Genomic DNA, 13,161 nt, shown 5'->3' on the forward strand with positions numbered 1-13,161 from the left:
AGTACACAGAGAGGATGCAGGAGTTTGAGATAGAGGCTGGGGTCTGGTAAAGAGGGGAAGACACACACACACACACACACACACACACACACACACACACACACACAAATTGTTGTATTCCTAATGAGGACAGTTTGAAAATGGAACTTTGTAATAGATAAACGTGCTGAGGCTTACAGACATAGAGCCAACCTAAAGAGGTCACTGCAGATGGTACAGAGTGCTACACTTAAAGTTAATTGCTCGGCAATATCCTTTAATATGCAAATTACATAAAGAAACAAATGAACTATAATGAGGTGAAATATATATGACCATGTCATAGAACAAGGACGGAGTAAAATACTTTTCACCATCTTGACTACAAAAGACACCTTGTCAAGCTGTGCTGGGAGAATGTGAGACAGAAGAGGCACACGGCACCTACTGCAAAACAAAAGGTAGATGGATGACTACATATTCCGCTTGTGCTATTCACTCTTCCCGACCTGGATGAAATCTTTAAAGAACAGTGACATGATGTTTAAACTGAAAACAGTGAAGCATTGGGCCTTAGAAGGTGCCGATTTTACACCCAGTATCACTTGGTAAAGAACTAACACATCATTCCAGATCATCACCTAAGTGTCACAAACAAGAAAACATGTACATACTGCAATTTTATTTCCATCGCACAAATGAAGTTAGCGTGTAGGAGAGTTAAATGGAACAGTTATGGTGGGAACAGCAGAGAACTGAAAACCTGAACAGGAAACAAGCCTGCGGCGTGAGGACTGAACATTCGTCAATCGTTTGTCCTTAGTTCGGATTGACACGTTCTGCTCGTAAATTTCTGAACAGACTTGAGATCATGGTTACTATTCTGAAGCGATTTCAGCACCGCGCTAAGGTTTGTACATTCAGTTTGTTTGCTATTGACTTGCTAGCCATTCAGAGTGTCCTGTAGAGTTGTGGCAGGTCAGATCACAGTGTTGAGGAGAGCGGAGCCTTCCTGTCCTCACAGAGGATCCCTAAACTGTCAACACGCAGAAGGAAGAACCCATCGTCACAACATGGTTCCAAGGAACAGTTTTGGGAGTAAACCACTCAAGCTTTAGTTTCCCATCGTAGTCACTGAAATCTCTAGCGATGACACGCCTGTCCTGGTGACAGTGATGTATAGAAGAGGCCACTTCTAGGGAGGAGCATGTTTACTCATGGGACAACTGTACTATCATGGAGGATACAGATACAGCATGAGCCAATGTCAGTTCTTTTTTACATTGTGTTAAATATTAGACCAAGGCACAAAACGTTTAGTGCATAAACCAGCTTTGTTTAGGATTCAGCATTTGACTTCAGCATTTTTTTTTTTTTTGTCTCACTTTGGACCATTTAGACCCAGTACTCTACCTACTATAGACTATTTAACTTTAGCAACAAAATGAAAAGCGATTTTTGATCAGATCTGTAAGGGATGTACACATCTACACGACCAAAGTAGTTGTGCGATCAAACGTTTGACAGTGAACGAGATGCCTACGTCTTTTAGAATAGCGTACACGCTTGCCGCATCTCTAATGCCTTTCCTATCACCGCGAGACAACGACTGATGGGTAGAGAAAGCCACAGAGTTGACGTAGGATCGCTCCCTCATCCCTCACACTTTAAAGTTTCTACAGAAACAGATGCTATTAACAAAAACCCCTCATTCAAACGCCTCTGCAAACTGCAGTATGTAGAAGACTACTTTCATCAAACTTTGCTTTACAGCTGAGACACATGAAATCCAGAAAGCAAATGAAAGTGGGTTCCTTCTACTATTTTTTTAGTAAAAGTCTGGATGACCAAAGATTCCAAAGCAAATATGGCACATTAATAACTCAAGCCTAAATCATGATGGAGAGCCTGGAGAATTTCTGATTTCCTAGATTTTCCAAAAATGCTAACATGACAATAATATAGAATTTTTCTCCCTTATTTTAATCTTGCCAATTATAAATTTCCATGAAAGAGTGGAACGTATCTATCACATGCACGCACTCTCCCCCACCCCCACCGTGTGCGTGCACACATACAGAGATAGACACACACACACACACAGTCAAGGTGGACAGCATCGGACACTTCCTATCACGTATGCCTCACTTTAGTTTTATTAAAAGAAAACTGCAGACTTCCTCACTGGTGTCCCTACCCAGTGATCTCTGTGACCCTACTTGCTGCCACTATTGGTATTTCTTGTATTTTAGCACAGCGAAGGCCGAGGAGCAGCTGGAAGAGCGCGCACCCAAACACCTGCAGCACTGTGGGGGAACCTAGTGAAAATAACTGCCAAATTCAGTGATCAAACATTTGAGTTCCACACTGAGATGTAATTCATGTGAAGCTCAGGGTCATGTTTCAGACAGCTGAAATTGCTGGTTAAAATACAAATAGCTGAAGACATGATGTAAAAGATTAAGTACTTGGTTTTGTTAACATGTTTACTGATTAAAGTCACAAAATATTTCTCATTATAGTTCATGCAGATAATTGAGAAAAAAAAGATAGTGCAGAAATTAACTTTAAATAAAAAATTATTCCTTCCCTCCCTCCCACTTCCCCATATTCTACAAAATATTTTCCCTGGGAGTAGGCCTTGAAAAGGCCACTACATTTAGTGTGACATGCATTATTGTCTGTTAAAAAAGCTAACTTTGTGGTGATTGTAATTACATTATAAAAACGTCCACATGCATATGTCTAAAAAAGGTTGAAAACCTACAGTAAATCTATGATAGAGTGTTTTACATTTGACCACTGTTTGTCGTATAGAAGTCATAGATTTGGTAAAGCATTGTAACGATTTAGGAAGGCATCTAACTGTAATTTCTGGACGGACTTTATGTTCTCAACTACAAAATTGCATGAAGGCTAACCCGAGAGACTCCCTATCATTCTAAAATTCCTCAAGTGGGACTAAACGTTTTAGGACCTTTCTTATAAATACCACCCTTTGAAAGCACATACAGTTCCATTTGTTCCATACTTTATGATCTTAACTGTTCACGGAATATCAAATATGATAGGAAGACAAACCTGAGAGAAACATTTACAATGCAACAGCAGAACTTACTAAGTCAGATTCTTCATCAGCGCCCTCTGGAAAAAAACCTCTTAAGCCTTTCTCATCTTTATTTTAGCAATGGATTATGGAAAACGTGCAGACCCATCTAGACATGAAAATATTTCAATGCACGGTGATCTTGCCTGACGGGTTAGTACTGCTAAGGGAACTCCAATACAATTCACCATCCTGTGGTAAAAGGTCAGAGTAAAGCAGCACACCGGAGGGTACAGCTGATTGCCAGAGTCACTGTCTGAAGGTTTTCAGAGGTTGACGGTTTCCCTCCTGACTGTGTATCCATTTTCTTCTTACAGCTTAAAAGTTTTGGGGGTTGTTAAGAGTTGTTTGTAGGAATCTTTGTTTTCTCCAGATTCAAGTCCCGGCCCTCCTTAGTTTGCTTCTCTATGCAGTGTTCGACTTGCTCAGCTCCTGCCTGATTGCTGCAACAGGGAAGAAACGATTTTCAAAATCAATACACCAGAAAGGAGCTACAGGTGAACGAGTCATTCCCGAGAAACCTTCAGGGTTGTTCGAACTCCCGCATAAAAAGATAACAGAATTTAAATCGTCACTGTAAAGATCTCTGATTCATAAAGATACTAATCACACATGGCTATGTCCACTTACCCCCTCCCTTGTGTATTCAAGACAAAAACACCGGTTCTGTGGGCTCCAAAACAAGGGCAGTGCGGTGCAATGGACGAGTAGAGAGACTCATCTTTGAGAAAAATCTGCCTGACTGGTATTCCACCAAATTCTACACTCGACACTTAGAAATCTGTTTATTTTCATTTTCACAAATAACTCCAATTGTAAGAAACCAGCAGGTTTCTAACAACAACCTAAGTAAAGGCTAGACCCCGGGGGGAAGTGAGTGTGAAGCCATTTTTAAAGCCGTCTACAGGGAGCCCCGTGCCAGGTACTCACCATCAATAAGCTCCTCTTTCAGCTTGGCTAGTTCTTTTCTCATTTCATCTAAAATGTCCTACAGTATCAAAAGAAAACATCAGGAAACAAAACAAAAATGAAGCGATGGCTAAGACAAAGGTTAGAGATCATACCACGACACAGAGTTCTTTTTTTTCTTTTTCTTTTTTTGGTTTCTCGAGACAGGGTTTCTCTGTGCAGCCCTGGCTGTCCTGGAACTCACTCTGTAGACCAGGCTGGCCTTGAACTCAGAAATCCGCCTGCCTCTGCCTCTCAAGTGCTGGGATCAAAGGTGTGCGCCCCCACCGCCTGGCGGTATATGTGTATGTACCCAGAGGGGTCTTGGATATTATTCTACAAGGACAGGGCCCCAACCCCCTTCTGTAAGACAATCTCTTACTGGTGGAACTCATCTAGTAGGCCAGGCTATCTGGCCAGCGAGCTGAGGACACTATGCATCAACATGCCCGGTATGCTGGGCTCCAGGGATCAAGGTCAGATCTGTACACTCAGCCACAAGTGAGCATGCTGCTGCTGATCTCCTCAGGGTCCCTACACCCCGACACTTGATTCCACAGTTCCAATTCTATTTCTTAGAAAAGAACTGGCCTTGGTAAAATCTGTTACATCATTTCCTCCTTACCCACCTTTGCTTATTCCGGCCTAGTAAGATATGAGATAGAAAGGCTAGCACTTAAACGGTCAGGCAGAGGAGGTCAACCCAGATGGCTGCAATGCCCAGCCCTCTGGCAGCTTCCCGAGAGGCGACACATACTAAAGTTTCAAGGAAGAGGTTGCTGGACAATTATCAGCGCTTGGCAAATCTGTCACCTCATTTGACGAATGGCGACTTCCTGGCACCACAGCTGCCAAGTCCTACTTTAAGGACGCATCAGCAGGCAGCGGCCACACGTACCTGCCGAGCTCTTACAATGAAGTTAGAATGAAATGAGATGGCTTAGGAGTGTAAACCAGGCACCAGATTTCAGACTTCCTATTTAAAAATATTGTGGGGGGTTGGTTCTTACAGAGGTGCCAGGTGTGGTTCCAAATTGCTGCCCACAAGCCTTTGAACTTAGTTCTAGGGGGATCTGACGCCCCCTTCTGGCTCCTGAGAGCAGAAATAATTCACTAAATGAAACAATTCATTAAAATGTCAGACCATCGAGCATATATTTGACTTATGTGCATCACATGTGTGTCTGATGCCTGTACAGACCAAAAGAGGGTGTCGGGAAGTCGATCTGGGGCCTCTGCCATAGCAGCAGATGCTCTTCACGGCTGAGCCATCTCTGCAGCCCCACCTGTTCATTTTTTTATGAGACTATCATTGTGTGTGTATATATATAATGTATACGTGTGTGTATGTATATGTGTGTAGATTCAACTGTAGACTTAAATTTAAAAGACAATGACTGGTAAAAAACAACAGCTGCTTTTGGAAGAATTGCTCTTAAGTTAGATGAGCTATGCTGTTCACTTGAGGAAGAATTTATATTCTCTCCTAAAATTCATTGAAGAAAAAGCTTTTCATATACAAATGAGGCCAAAGACTACCAATCTGTTAAAATTCCTTTACTTTTGCACCAATCTATTTTTATAAATCACTTCAAATACACTCGCTGGTCAGAAGTTAAAGCTTTGCTTCCCAACAGCTTCTTAGAAATCCTAAGTTTGTGAGGGCGCCCGTTTCCTTAGATCCTTGCCAGAATCACATTTGTTCAGGTTTGTCTGGTCTATCACTGCCAATATGCTAACGAAAGGTAGAAGCCCGCTGACAGAACTGCAAGCTCAGCCCTTACACTTGAGCTATGCTTTCCCCTGCTGCTGGATTTAAAGGGAGCTCAACGAACCAGAAAGGAACGGGGATACACCATATTAATGTGTCTAAAATATCTGTGCCTGTGTGAACTTTCAGAGAACTCCCAGGACCCGTATGGGTAAGGTTCCCATTCTCTCCCTAAAAAACAAGTTTAAAGAAAGCTCCGCTGCGTGCCCACCTGCTTCAGCCTGTCGTAGTCAAGGCCTTCCGGCTGGACCCCATTGGCACTCGGCTGCGAGGAAGGTGTGGATTTGGGTCTGTACAAAAGAAATTGCCAGGACAGATAAATTATATTTGCAACATTGAATGAGTTTGTAAGTAAGTATAAATTTGTCATCCCAAAGCCAGATTTAAAATCATTTCTTAAACACATTTTGCTAAAAAGTTAATTGTCAAATTTTCAGGACTGATTAGAACAGGCAACAGAAAATAACTTTTACTTTATCAATTTAATCATCTATATTAAAAGAAAAAGGAGACAATACAGTGAAACTCCTTTATGAAGAGAGAAGACAGCGCCCCCTGGTACCAGAGAACACACGGCATGCTGCCCATGAACACAACAAAGCAACCAGTTGAAACCCTCAAGGCCCATACAGTCATGTTTTAAATAGCAAGCAAATCAATAAAGGGAAAGAATATTTAACGAAGGCCAGTCTGTAAGTTCTGAGCCACAGTTTCTAGGAAGAAATAATTTCATAAGCCTAATTTCCATTTTAAGTATTTAGACAAAAAGCTGAGAACTGACTATTGGGCTAGAAGCATGTTTATATCCAATTCACTCTAAGTCCCTGTAAGTCTATAAGTGCACTCGGCTTTGAAGAAGAAGAAGAAAGAAAATGGAATAAATAAAAACAAAAAATGGGAAATTCTAAGACAGAAGCTGTCTGTCAATTACAATTGAACTTTCAAAAATTTAGCTTTTATTAAAATTTTTACATAGTAAAATAAGTGTTAGGGATTAGGCATATTTGATAAGTTCCATCACCAAAAATAAATCAGTCATGGCTCCCTCTCCAATCCTGGAAATAAGAGAAAACCCTCAGTAGGAAACCTGGAGCTTCAGTCACTCACTTCTCCATTTTCTGGTTTAGAACAGTAACCATTCTTATAAACCATTAGTCAACCATGTATTTCAATTTTGCACAGCACCAACATTAGAAATGTTTCTGCATTAAGTCCCAACATATGTAACTTGCTATAAAGCTGTATTTTATAATTCACATAAGATACTCCTAACCCAAAGGTATTGTTCATGAAGATGAAATACTTAGTTAATCTGCTTTAATATCAAAACATATTATTGCTTAGAAAGCTTATTATGGAACAAGAATAAGCTACCAATTTTAACTTATGAGGTATCTGCTTATACAGTAACAGTCAGGTGCAGTAAATATTTTTGAGGGTTGGCACACTGCATTTTATACTTGTTAATTATTTCTGCTTTCCAGAATTAAATTGTTAATAATCTGCTTTTATTTTTCCTATCTGAGATCAATTAGTGATTCCCTCCCCCAAGATATATAATGAATATTTCTGACATTCAAACCAATAGGTACAATCTGCTACTTAATGAAGAAATATGCTATTGTATATAAACATATCTGTATTTATTAAACAGTTTAAAATGTTAATAAACAATTGTGCAAACATGCAATTTAAAAAAATTAATTCATGCTACCATGCAATCCACCACCACTACCACCTTCACCACCTTCACCACCACACCACCACCACCACCACCAGCACCAGCACCAGCACCAGCAGACTGACTCGGGGGGAACTTTTCATACTGAAGGAAGGAAGCAATCACCACTTTCTTTTCTTTTTTCTTTTTTTAAAAGGAACGTTATCCTGGCACCAGGTGTGGGTAGCAGTGACGTGACTGAGAAGATTTTGCTGGTTTTTCTCTTTATGTTCCAGTAGGTTTTCCCTAACAAACCTTTTGCTCAGAACAATTAGCCTACTTCAAAGAGACAAATAAAAAAGGCTGGGCATTTATGGGAAATTAACTAGTCAGCAAAATAAACCTGCCAAATATTTTGGTTGCCAGTGGCATAAAAGAAATTTTAGCAAATAGGAATTTGATTAGAGTCCAATTATAGATCTACTTACTGACACAGACAGCCTCTCTACAGACTACTTAATTCATGTTTTCAGTAATTGTGTATAAAACAGGATGTGTATTGTCTGATGTGCATTAAAAAATTATAACATTTCTCTCTTCCTTCCTTCCTCTCTTTTTTTTTTCTTTTTTGAATACATCTCTCTAGGTAGCCCTGGATGCCTTGAGACTCTCTATGTAGATCAGGCTGGCCTCAAACCCACAGAGATCCTGGTTCTGACTCCAGAACACTAGAATTAAAGAATATCCCATGTGCCTGGCATACATTAATATACTTCTAATAAAATACACATATTTCAGTGGTTTATGTATTCAATCATTTATCTGAGACAAGGTCTCACTATGTAGTCCAGGCTAGTCCAGGCTACCTACCCTTACTTCATAGCCCTGCGTTAGTAGCATCCTGAGATCACAGGCACATGCTACCATGTCCATCTTTATGTCGGGTTACTTTTTGCCTTATGTAACTTTTTACGTTACACAAGTACCTTTATGTTACTTTCTATTCACCTTGAGAATAAAACCCAAGTTTATTCCATGTTTAAATACATGTGTTCCCCCCCCCCCCTTTTCTTTCCTTTTCTTCCCCCTCTTGGTTTTTCAATGCAGGGTTTCTGGCTGTCCCTGAACTCACTCTGTAGACTCAGAGATCCACCTGTCTCTGCCTCCTGAGTGCTGGGATTAGAGGCGTGCGCCACCTGGCTACACGTGTTTTGTTTGTTTTTTGTTTTTAGCTTTAAGAGAGCACTACCTAGACAATCTGCTTATAAAATTACGATGCCACAATATTTAACTTCCTACTCTTTCACATTAATTCTGCAAGTAGCTGAAAAGCATCTGCAGACTGTTTTTTAAAAAAAAAATGCCTTTTTTTTCAATTAAGAAAGAAGGAGGGCTGGTGAGATGGCTCAGTGGGTAAGAGCACTGACTGCTCTTCCAAAGGTCCTGAGTTCAAATCCCAGCAACCACATGGTGGCTCACAACCATCCAAAATGAGATCTGACGCCCTCTTCTGGAGTGTCTGAAGACAGCTACAGTGTACTTATATATAATAATAAATAAATCTTAAAAAAAAAAAAAGAAAGAAAGAAAAGAAGGAGATGATTGATCCTGGCCACCAGCCCATTAGGTGTTGGGGGCAATGCTTACGATTGAACCCAGAGCCATATGTGTGCTAAGGACATGGCTGACCACTCAGCCCCACTCCCATACCTGTATGTTTAACATTCTGAGGTCTGAGTTGATTTAGGAACAATGTGCTCAGGATGTCACTGTTAGAGACACTCATTGTACTACATCAAGGAAACAGGGACTGTATTCTAAGAGCTTCCCTATGGCTACAATTCTATCCTGTGTTCTAGAAAAACCAGCACAGGACCTTTAATTCTGTTTTTAAAAAGCCCTGTCACACAATCATGATAACAGCCTTCAGGAAAATGCTGAAGCTCCCAACTGGACAATGTAGGATGGTTTGCCTCCTCGTGCCGGCTCTCATGAATCCGACTATCAAACGATAGCAGGGTTCTACTTAAAGTGTCAAACTATAGCTAACACAGAAAAAAACCTAAATGTCTCCCTTGTGGTGATTACCAATCCAGGTAGAAAAAGCTCAGCCCTATGCTGGACATGTCACTGAAAAGTCGGAAATCACAAAGTCACAGCAGGATGATACCTGTGTAATGAATCATAGGACCTGTTGTCAAAAACAATCTGATTTTTCCTTGGAGAATCCCGTCTACGAAGGGGAAAAATCATTTAAAGGGTATACAGTAGAACTTGAAAAAATAATTCCCAAGATGCTACTGATTTATAGTTATATAGCAAGCAAAACAAAAACAAAACTGGTGTTAATTATCCTTAAAATATCTACTTTACCAAATGTAAAGGAGTATTCTGAAACTAATTTACATAAGGACACAATGGCGACTTCTGTAGGCTGCAGCTACCCACTTACCAGGGATCAGAGCGCAAACAGAGACATTGCAATCCGATGACTATCAAACCAACAGACTACGCATTCACGAGCACGGAAAGAACATTTTCTCCCATCAAGAATAAGTGGCAGTCAATTTTGACTGAAAACCACAGAACTATCCCTCATCTTAAAGCCTTTTCATCACAATGTTCTTGCTACAGAGAACTCCAAGACTATCTTTTCCTTCTTTCATGCAGGCCAGACTGGCTCAACCTGCGTGTGGATGAGGATGAGCTTGACCTGTCTCCTGTCTCAACCCCAATCCCTGCACCTCAGTACTGGATTACAGGCATGTGACACCATGCCCAGTTGAAACAGAGCTGGATATTGAACACAGCAGGGCTTTCTGTACGTTAGGTAAGCGGTCTACCAACTGAGCCGCACCTCCAACCTGCCTTTCCTTTTCTGTGGTGTGTGTGGATGTGTGCGTGTGGATGTGGAGGCCAGAGGTGGGTGACTGCTCTGTATATTTGAGACACGCTCTCGACTGACTGATTTTTTTGAAACAGGGTCTCTCTACGTAGTCCAGGTTGGCCTCTGAACACTAAGAGTAAAAAGTGTGCACGGAATGCCACATCTAGATTGTTTACTTTTTAAATAATATGCAAACGGGTGTTTTGCCTGCAAGTGTATGCAGTACCTTCGTAGACCAGAAAGAAAACAGCATTTGATCGCCCAGGAACTGGAGTGGCAGGATGGTTGTTGGCTGCTATATAGGTACAGGAACTCAACCTGGATCTGCCAGAACAACCACTAAGCCATTTCTCCAGTCCACACTTAGAAAACTGGACTAAGATACAGCAAATTCTTGTTTGCTCTCTTGCATTCTCTATAATATCTAGCTGATTTTCCAATATAAAGCATAAATTTTTCTTCTAAAATTCCAATTTTTAAAACTATGTAGGGACTAAAGGGACATTATTGTATTACTGTATCAGATTTTCGTAATTGTTCAATATTAAATTACCATGGGGCAGTAATTCTACTCTGGTTATGTTGCAGATAGCCTTGCTTCTTTGGGGAATTGTCAAAGGATTTAGGGTCAAACACAATTTACTTGCAAGTTTCTTTCAAACTAGTAAGAGAGAAAACATATAGATGCAACGCTCTAAGACACGTAACTACTTGTTAAGTTTCAGTGATAGGTGTATTTTACTATTTGCTGCACTGGTTTTCCTTTTAATTTGAATTTTAAAAATAAACAAATTAAAAGGGATGAAACTCTCCTAAAATATCAGTCAATGTGGTTAACAAATGTATGTGTAGAATTTATCAGATAAGCTGGAGTAGCAAAAATATCATGAACTCAGTAGCTGTTCAATATAGGAATACAGTGCTCTTGAATATGAATACTTAGCTTCTTCTTAGACACACACGTAACATAAAACTTAGAAACGAAAGTCAATACCTGGAGATGACAGGTGACTTACTGCCATTCATTGTGTTTGTTCTTTCCCAAGGTTTTCTGGTTGGTTCTTCAAAAATAAGAAACAAGTGTGGTTAAACACGTCTCAGATCCTTCCAGAATCGTTATGAAACAAGACATAATAGTACCATCACTCTATACACACGGCAGTAATACGAATAAAACAACCCCAAAACCTCTACGAAGTGAGAATTCTAAACTGTAGTACTGGGGAACTTAAAGCAGAAGTGTGGGAGGCAGAGGCAGGCAGAGTGCTATGAGTTTGAGGCTAGCCTGGTCTTCATACTGCGTTTCAGGCAGCCAAGACTACACAGTGAGACTCTGTCTTAAAAAAAAAAAAAAAAAAAAAAAATCAAAACAAAGCCAGGTGGTGGTGACGGCAGCGGCACACGCCTTTATAGACCTAGGCTCAGGAGGCAGGGGCAGGTGGATCCGAGTTCAAGGCTAGCCTGGTCTACAAAGTGAGCTCTAGGAAGGCCAAACACACACAAAAAAACACTGCCAAACAACAACCGGGGGGCGGGGGGAGGGAGGAAGAGGGAAGAACAGGAAAATAGCAAGAAGAAAACACCCATATATTATAAAATCTAAAATATTACAGTTCCATAATCCAAATGATAAATGGTAATAAACATGATAAAGAAATTAGTATAATTTATACTAAAATCTAATAAATTCAAACAGACTAAACTTTTCTGTGCCAACAGTAAATAAAAAACATAATCTATGATGTGTTTCTGTTCGCCCTCTTAGCGAAAACAGCTCCAAATAAATGTGACAAGTCAGTCAATTCTTGAGGCTCAGGAGACACTGTCTAATGATGGGCCTACCTACGGTGCTCTCAACTGTGATTCTCTAATTTGGTTGATTTACTCATGCTCTCTATCATTGACCTGACTGGATAACCTGAGACAAAAGCGAATCTCTGTCACAAGGAGTAGCATTTGAGTCACATTCAAATCAAGTCTATATACAAGTCACATGTCACTGTATAGTTTTATATAAGAACTTTGTTTCATCTTCTAATGTCTCCCCAGGTGGCTTTATAGTCTCTTCAAAAATGTATGCAAAACTAAATTTAAGCTGCTCTGAAGCCCTGCTTTGGGCTCTGGATTGCTGTTGACAGGCGTCTAAGGGAAGAACCGTAGGGTTGCCATTGATCTTCCTGTACTTTATCATCATTTCGTTTTTCCTTTTGTGTGGGAATAGCTAACGCATTCTGTCAGTGAACACAGGAATGGCAGGCTCTAGAGCTAGCAAGAGAACATCAAAAAAAGAAAAACCAGAGCACAGACAAGATGGATGGAATAAAAAGAATACAACTACCACACGAACCTAAGTAATAATGGAAGGGAAATATAGCAGCAAGGGGGAGGGGGACCAGAGAGCCAATGTTATCAGAGATGACGCGGGTAGAAGGGTGTAAGCAGGGAACAAGTTGGTAGAAGTGGTACAAAATCTCAATTAGGGAGAAGCCCCTTTTAACACCTCTTTGTTCATCCACTCAGCCCCGTGGAAGCAGAGGGTAGGGTGTCTCTTCTCTGAGGAACACAGCCAACCCAAACACTCTGCAGTGTCTAACGCAGCACCATTTCCTTCAAAGATAGCCCACTGGACGGGGTGATTATTCCCAGTTACCATCTCATGAGTTTTTGTGCTTAAGAGTTTTTTGAGTGGGAAAATGACCTGAGTGGAAAACCTACTACTGTCATTTTCCTAAGTTAATATAATTTCGAACTATATTAAATACTTGTCTTTATAGCCTCAGATAAATATGACTCTCATCTTTTTTTTTTTT

The 13,161-nt window shown here is 40.4% G+C and overlaps 1 protein-coding gene and 1 long non-coding RNA gene across 23 annotated transcripts in view; one reads left to right on the top strand and one right to left on the bottom strand.

Moving 5' to 3' along the window:
- Window positions 1-247: 247 nt before the first annotated feature.
- Enah (ENAH actin regulator) overlaps window positions 248-13,161 on the bottom strand; it is a 119,582-nt gene continuing 106,668 nt past the window's right edge. For 13 of the 22 annotated variants that reach the window (XM_031337058.1, XM_031337113.1, XM_031336998.1 and 10 more), the window contains 5 exons: window positions 11,346-11,412; window positions 9,635-9,697; window positions 6,016-6,094; window positions 4,016-4,073; window positions 248-3,528 (listed from right to left, as the gene is read on the bottom strand). In XM_031337058.1, the coding sequence (XP_031192918.1) occupies window positions 3,491-3,528; window positions 4,016-4,073; window positions 6,016-6,094; window positions 9,635-9,697; window positions 11,346-11,412 (305 nt within the window). In that variant the 3' untranslated portion in view covers window positions 248-3,490. The remainder of the gene's footprint in view (window positions 3,529-4,015; window positions 4,074-6,015; window positions 6,095-9,634; window positions 9,698-11,345; window positions 11,413-13,161) is intronic. The other 9 variants (XM_031337073.1, XM_031337066.1, XM_031337122.1 and 6 more) reach the window with 2 other exon arrangements.
- The window catches only part of LOC116068046, a 3,108-nt gene continuing 93 nt past the window's right edge, over window positions 10,147-13,161 (top strand). Inside the window, exon 1 of the long non-coding RNA XR_004109415.1 lies at window positions 10,147-10,294. This is a non-coding gene — a long non-coding RNA (uncharacterized LOC116068046). The remainder of the gene's footprint in view (window positions 10,295-13,161) is intronic.

The sequence above is a fragment of the Mastomys coucha genome, unplaced genomic scaffold, assembly GCF_008632895.1.
Source record: "Mastomys coucha isolate ucsf_1 unplaced genomic scaffold, UCSF_Mcou_1 pScaffold1, whole genome shotgun sequence".
Taxonomy (NCBI): Eukaryota; Metazoa; Chordata; class Mammalia; order Rodentia; family Muridae; genus Mastomys; species Mastomys coucha.